General features: G+C 35.7%; 1 protein-coding gene across 2 annotated transcripts in view; it reads left to right on the top strand.

Annotated features, from left to right (window-relative positions):
* The window catches only part of LOC137993711 (syntaxin-binding protein 1-like), a 31,036-nt gene that overhangs the window by 7,273 nt on the left and 16,263 nt on the right, over positions 1–7,500 (top strand). For both annotated transcript variants that reach the window (XM_068839692.1, XM_068839691.1), the window contains exons 8-16: positions 99–185; positions 3,399–3,466; positions 3,666–3,753; positions 4,351–4,391; positions 4,581–4,626; positions 5,137–5,180; positions 6,261–6,307; positions 6,438–6,492; positions 6,644–6,704. In XM_068839692.1, coding sequence (XP_068695793.1) covers positions 99–185; positions 3,399–3,466; positions 3,666–3,753; positions 4,351–4,391; positions 4,581–4,626; positions 5,137–5,180; positions 6,261–6,307; positions 6,438–6,492; positions 6,644–6,704 — 537 coding nt within the window. The remainder of the gene's footprint in view (positions 1–98; positions 186–3,398; positions 3,467–3,665; positions 3,754–4,350; positions 4,392–4,580; positions 4,627–5,136; positions 5,181–6,260; positions 6,308–6,437; positions 6,493–6,643; positions 6,705–7,500) is intronic.

The raw sequence follows: 7,500 nt of genomic DNA, 5'->3' as shown, positions 1-7,500 counted from the left end.
AAGATTAATTAACGAGGCTATTGTCAACAAGCTCAAAATCTAATTATCCATTCAAGGATATTCCCTGGCCATTGAATATTTGTTCTTTTAACCTTTAGGTTTATTCCATGGATGCTCCTAAGGCATTTCATTGTTTTTATGGTCGAGAAACATCAGATCAAGCACAGCGTTTTCAGTATTCTGAGGTAATGACTATAAATAAAATAATAATTATTGTAAATGTTTTGATCCGAATGGTCATATCAGCCTGAAGTGATCAGGGTCCAGGTTTTCAAAAGCCTATTAATTAATGCTAATCCCAGATTAAGAATTAACCAAGGAGTTTATTTCTTTACTCCCATTAGTGCTGCTCAACGCTGACATTCGGCAAAACTTTTTTTACATTAGAAGAAGTCAATCTTGAGACACAAGAATAAGCAAAAGAACCTTTCACCAAAAAGTTGAAAACATGAAACAAAAGTTTACGCTTATCCTGGATTAAGTTAATCGGCTTTCAAGCAATGACAATAGGGATGTTAAGCACCCAACGTTGTTGTGATGCGGACAGCAACCTGAAGTGAACTTTCCGCACGCCAGGCCAGTAGTGTCTCCTAGATTTTTAAACTAATAATTTTCTCTAGTGGAGAAAGGATACCAAGTAATGTAAATTTGGTTGTGTGGAGACAAGTTAAAAGGGAGCTCATTTATGTTTGCTGTCTGCATATCACAATTGTCGCGTGCTTAAGCTCCCTATTGATCATCATGACTGACATTTCGAAAACCTAAGTGGAAGTCATCTTCAGAGGCACTAGACTCTGAGGTGGAAGTCACCTTCAAAGTCACTTGACATACATGGAGCCGAAGTCATTTTCATAGTCACTTTAAGACTCTGAAGATGACTTGTGCTCAGGTTGTCAAAATACGAGTCAATGTCATCCTAAACAACTGTTTTTCTCAGGACTATGTACATGCACTTACTCAGACGACCATGCTTCACTTGATTATGACTAAAATTAATATAATGATTGTCTAATGTTTGTATCTTGTTGGAATTAAGGCTCACTTACCAAATTTTGATAAAGTTCTTGTAAAAATTAATTTGAGTATGCTAGCAATAAAGTACCTTGTTTTCATTGCCTGATAGGCAGATAAAGGCTGTGCTCTAAGGAAAATTTCAGGGAGCCCTTCTGTCTCCCAAGCATTTAAGCTGGGGTGCCCTGCCCTTTAAGTCAGTCGCCTGAATTAATTAATTATTTATTTACAGTAACTAATTATCTGAGATCATCAAGGCAGCAAGATCTTCATCCGTCTCTTTACATCAATATTGCTGCTACTGCTCTGGTGATTGTCGAATGCGCTAGTGCAAGAAAAACCCGCAATCTGTCAAATTTCTCATGCCATACTTGAGAAAGGCGAGAAAAGTGGCAATGCAGCTGATGTTTTTCAGGTTAAAAATAAAAAAAGTAAAGATTGCGACAGGTTTATGTAATTTTAATAAATAATTTTGGGTCTAATACAGGTAAACCTTTTTACTGGTTAGTTAGGTTGAAAACATAGTCAAGTTTTCAAAACGTGAACCAATGCCACTTGATTCTGTGAAAACTGCCGTGAAATAAAAATGTGCGACGGCGGCCCAAAAGCTATCATTTTTTTTAAACAAGTCATCTTGATCTGGACGAAAATCATCGCTACAGCACATAACCTAAGTATTTTTCCCCATATTATGAGTAAAATGTTTAAAGTTGAATGAGGTTTTTGTGCATTCAGTCAAAGTGTCAGTCTTTGCATATTTATTTTTAGAACGCGCATTCCAATAATTTGTCACAACACCAAAGACAACGTGGGATTGCTCTGTTTCTAAAACAACAACAAATAACATGATCTTTCCCTTTTTTCTTTTGTTATTAATTTTCATATACAGGGGGAAAACAACCATAACCAAAATATATTTTAGCCAAGCACACACAGCAGCGAAAAATTGTAAAAATATTAAATTTGCATGAACTGCGATTCCCGTTTCATACAAAAATAAATTGCACCGCTTCGCCGGCCGTGCTTTACTCCATCCACAGCAGAATTAAGTAACAACAATTTCAATTTCAATTTAAGCCCGAGTGCCCGGCCGGGTGACCAGGTAATTTTTCTCACTCACTTACTCGTTGCGACCGTTAAATTATCAATACAGTGTGCAACAAGCTTTTTCCTAGTGAAGCTTACATGAAAATCATGTTGCGAAAATCAGACTAACAACAACACAGCAACACAGTTGCAACTGATACATCACACAACATACATGTAAAAATGTTTAGTTTTACTGCGATTTTTAAAATTCTGTGTACACTGTAATCTCACCTTCAAGCACTGAGCACCAACTATGTTTTGGCTTCCATCAATCAAATTTCCGAACGTAGCCGGGAAGAACGACTCGACCTCCAGAATTTGAATTGGAGTTTTTGTTTAGTTCACAGCTCGATTATCTGATAATGATATCCTTTTAGAGGTTCTTCAGTAAGAAGATTCCTGCAAATAGACCTTATTGGGGTTGAGCCTGCAGGCACATTTTCTTTTGTTTCAAACTACACCTGTACATGAAAAAGATGCTTATGGGTCAATGCAATTCGATACAAAATGGCCCCTTAGCCCCGTTTATGTGGCAAAACTGCTGATAACTCCAATAAGGGCTATTCCATTGCTTTCCATCGACACCAAGTTTGATTTTACAAAATGTAAATTGACTCCCAGGGGTTCCCCATTGACGAGTAAAATTGTCTGGCATTAGACAGAGTAAAATACTAAGTCTGACCTGTTTAGGCTGGTTTGGATGTCAAAGTGTTAAGAACCAAAGATGCTGATTGGTAGGTTTAATGTCATGCATTTATGTTTTCAGCATCTGTGGTTTTGGCTTGGCATTGGAAATTTGATTGGTGGAAGCCAAAACGCTGTTTGGCCGCTGGCACTTGAAGATGAGATTCTGCAGAATTATAAAAATTGCAGTAAAACAATAGGCCATTTCCGAGTTCATGTCTGCCTCCTCTCCAAAGCGAGTCTACGTGCGAAGTTTTTGTGATGGTAATTATTGGTTCTACTTTACATATGAAAGAAAACTAATTATCATAAGAAAAACTTCGCACTTAGACTCGCTTTAAGGAGGAGGCAGACATGAACTCGGAAATGGCCTAATTATTTGAGCCCCCATGACTTTGGTAAGCATTTTGTGATCCATGCAAGATTTATGTCTATTTTTCAGGGTGCTGGGAGAAGCGCTTGCTCAAAAATACAAATCCCAACCAAAAATTGTCCATAAATTGTTAGAATGACTTTCACATATTTTAAGCTGCCATAATAATTATGCTTGGCGGCTTATCACAAGTGTCTTGAATTCTTAGATCAATGTTATGTTTGTTTCTTCATATTATCAGAAAATAGCTGAGCAGATTGCCACATTGTGTGCCACTTTAGGAGAATATCCATCAGTGAGATTCAGAAAGTGAGTCTTACATGTACAACTTTTGAGTTACAAAACTATGACTGCAGAGAGATTTCTTCTTGTTGATAAAATTCATTTGAAATGTGGTCCTTCACAAGAAAAGTAATGATTAGTTGGTTACATGTACATGTATGTTTGGTATATCTTGCCAAGCAGTAATTAAATAAATGTCAATTAGGAACTTTTGCTTATTTGGCAGGGACGGACTTCATCTTGCTGAGTTAGCAAATTCTGTAGAAACAAAACTGTATGCATACAAAGCAGATGACCCAGCTGGCATGGGAGAGGTATGATACAGTATTGGACTTCATGTATATCTTGAATGGTTCAATCATTCCTATCTAACTCTGATCTTCGTCTCTGTACCTTCTGTAAAGTTTGTATTATCCAATCTGTTATGTTCTTCTTTTATTTTGCTTGTCTACATGTACACTGTACATGTGTGTATGATTACACAAAATGGGATAAAGTAAAATAAAAATATAAAATAATTTAAGAAATACAGCAAAAGGAAAGAAAAGCTTGGAAGTGTATGGTTTGTATGTACAAGATTGAAACAGATTACATTTGGGTAATCTTGAAAAAAGTGGGCCCAATATTTTTCGAGTTTATGGCAAATCGTCTGGATAAAGGTCATTTTTAAACTCCTGATTAACGAACGATTTCCCCTAAACACCCTAAAATAATGTGACATGATAGCGCCTTTATTGTACAAGAAAATAATGGATACACAACTACTGCAACAGTTATGTATGAGGTGACAGCTCCATGAGGGTTGGCAAGGTTATGTTTACTTCGTGCCTGCTTTCACTAGAGAGCACAAGAAAGAACAAGTTCCTATTTCTGCACTTACCCCTGGTACTCTCATTTCTGTTTGTTTGCAGGGACCACAAAAGCGCCGTTCACAACTCATTTTGCTGGACAGGTACATCTACACTACTTAACAGTCATTGCCAGTGCTTTGAATATTATTTTGCTGCTGATCTATGACTCAAAATCTTTATTAGAGAAATGAAAAATATTTTATTTTATTTTATTAATTTTTCATGGCTTAGAATAGTGGCTTTAAATGGTTCTTGTGGGTAATGTTATTTTACTTTCTCCTTTTTTGCAGAGGATTTGACACAGTTTCCCCTCTCTTACATGAATTGACATTGCAGGTTACATATGCCAAAATTTGTAGAATACCTTTACTTGCAGGTTCACAAGGTGTTGAAAAAAGTTTGTACATTATTATTCTGACTCAGTGCCTTTCTAGAACCATTCTACAAGCACTAATTTTTTTTTAGCAATATTATTAACAGTCTACATCAAGTACTTTGAGAAAACTTAATGTAACCGTAACTAATAAGGAGTTTGAGAAGATGTGCTCTTGTGGCTTTTTTACAACTTAGGTATTTTTTTACATCCTAGTCATCCTGAGTTTTTCTGTGTAATATGCTTTGCTCCCTCTTCATAAAGCAATATCATATACATTTCATTCCAAGGGAGAAAAGCTCATCCTCAGTCTTTCTGACAGTATTTGTCATGTGTTCTGTCTTGGTAGAAGATACTTATTTGCACCTAAAAAATAATAGAAGGAAAAAGTTGAAAAAAATCATTTCCTGGGCATATTTTGGTGTGTACAAATGTTATTTCCAGTTTGAAGTGAATTTTGTTTTCTCCCTCAGGCAATGACGTATGATCTTCTTCATATTGACAATGATGTTTACAAGTAAGATTCTTCAAATTTTCCTATTCTAGTTTTCTACATTTGTACCTTTTAACGTTGTTCACTAGGTGTTGGAAAGTGTGATTACACTCTACATGATTGTATGTTAATGGGTATTCTGCTTCTTGAAGGATATTGGTAAAGAGATTGATTTTGAGTTTTAGAGGTAATTGAATTGGCTTATAGTTTTGTGGTTAAAATAGCAAACCCATTTGTAATCACGGTAATACATTTAGGACTGAGTGGAGTACAATTCAGAAAGTAATCGGGTGAGTAATTTCAAAATAGGCCAAGTGCAAAGTGCGAGGCCTATTGATACTACACTTGCAAAAATGTTAGTGTGTTGATTGGCTGAGGGTACGTCAATTGATCCCAAACATTGCATGAGAAAAATCATGTGATTATTTAAGTATATGAATATTGCGACACGGTGTCCTATTATGCATTAATAATAATACGATGACAGTGATAACATTTTTGTTATATGCAGTAGCTAATAGTCTGCTCAGAAACTTTACTTACATGTAGTTTTTTTTAAATAGCCCTGGAAAAAGATAAATGATTTAAGTACAACTAATGTGTGCTTTCAAGGCTGCTGCCTAAGAAAATTTTAAAGGGGCCCTCAGAGCTAAACGCTGAGAACTTAGGAGCCCAACATGTATGAAGTGAAAGGTGTTGCTGTGAAAAATTAAGGAGCCCAGAGCTATTCTTTGGGAGCCCCAGGCTACCGGGCTCCTGTTAGGCAACAGCCTTGGCTTTGGGATGACATGTACAACTGCGCAGTTGCAAAGTGTCCAATTACAAACTGTCCTATTAATGCTAGAATCAGAGCTGTTGATAACAAATCAGATTTGAGAATTTTGTGATAGTTAGGATTAGTTTAACAGAACAAGGGAAGTTGATAGCACTTGCTGTTGTAAAAAAATAAGATTTTGTGTGATTTATAGAACTTTGTCATGCAGATCTGAATATAATTTATTATTTATTTGTGTACACTTGATCTTGTTCTCATGTGTGTTGCAGAAAGGCAAACAAAAGCAGTTAATAACCATTACTTATACACTGCATTTTTTCCAACAAAAGGTACATCTCATCATCTGGAAATGAGGAAAGAGAAAGTATTCTTGATGGTGAGATAATTTTCAGAATAGATTACTCACTACTGTAAGGTGTTTTGGTACAGCTGCAATGCAGTAGTACTTTAGATATGCCCCACTTGGAGCAATTTTCCATGTCTGTGATCAATCTTTTTCTATTTAGAGAACGATGAAATGTGGGTAAAGAACCGTCATGAACACATAGCAGATGTTTTGAGGTACTGATTTTATGATGTCATGTAAAGTATTATAAGAAACGCTGAAATTTTTGTATTGTTTAGTCAAAACTGTATTTTTTGTTTTTGTACTAGTTTTTACACCGGATCTTACATGTACACAATTTGTCATTTCTCTTTGCATTTTTAAAAGGAAAGTCAACACTGAAATAAAAGATTTTGCCTCAAGCAAGAAGATTTCCACATCCAATAAGGTTGTAAAAATATTTTGAATGGGGTATAAATTATGAATTACAATGTTACATTACATTAAAACTGCATTCATGCCCAATGTTCATAAAGTATCAGGACTGTTAATTACATTTGCACATCCTAATTTGTCTCCGGGTATCAGTTGTGATGCCATGGGATTTCAGTGTTTGGATTCCATCTTGTTGTGGCCCAAATAACCTCGATCTTGTGTGATAGTGTTGCAGCTTGCCCAAGGGAAGTCAAGTCATGTTGGACAGTGTTAATACCTGGATGGGCGACTGTCTGCCTGTACATGCTGGGGAGTCTCGCTGTGGCTATCCACCAAGAATTGTTACTGATATCCCACAAAACTGATCTTGCATTAACATGTGCATTCCATAAAATTTTATTTTTGTTTTTAACAAATTAAATTATTAACAACAAGATAACAGTCAAAATACTTACATGTTAAATGTGAATACCTTCATCCCTGAATTAACACTAGAAAAGCGTACAAAACGATTCTTCCCAAAATAATTATACATGTACAACTACTTTCATACCTCGTCAATGACAAAACAGGAATTAAACGTACCTCACCAATCCCTGATTACTGCTAGTTTTTAAGGGTGTACCACCAATAATTTTTAAGGGGTTGACAGCATAATAAATATAAAAAGAATTTTGACTCAGTCATTCAGATTTTAATTTAACATTCAAACTCTAGTCATCCATCCCATTTGTGGTGACATTTGCCAGATCGCTTAAAACAGAAAAGTGAGTGTTGATTGAAATTTGCATATTAAAAATAAGCCCTTT

Source organism: Montipora foliosa, chromosome 2 (genome assembly GCF_036669935.1).
Source record: "Montipora foliosa isolate CH-2021 chromosome 2, ASM3666993v2, whole genome shotgun sequence".
Classification (NCBI taxonomy): Eukaryota; Metazoa; Cnidaria; class Anthozoa; order Scleractinia; family Acroporidae; genus Montipora; species Montipora foliosa.
This window is presented reverse-complemented; position numbering and strand designations above follow the sequence as displayed.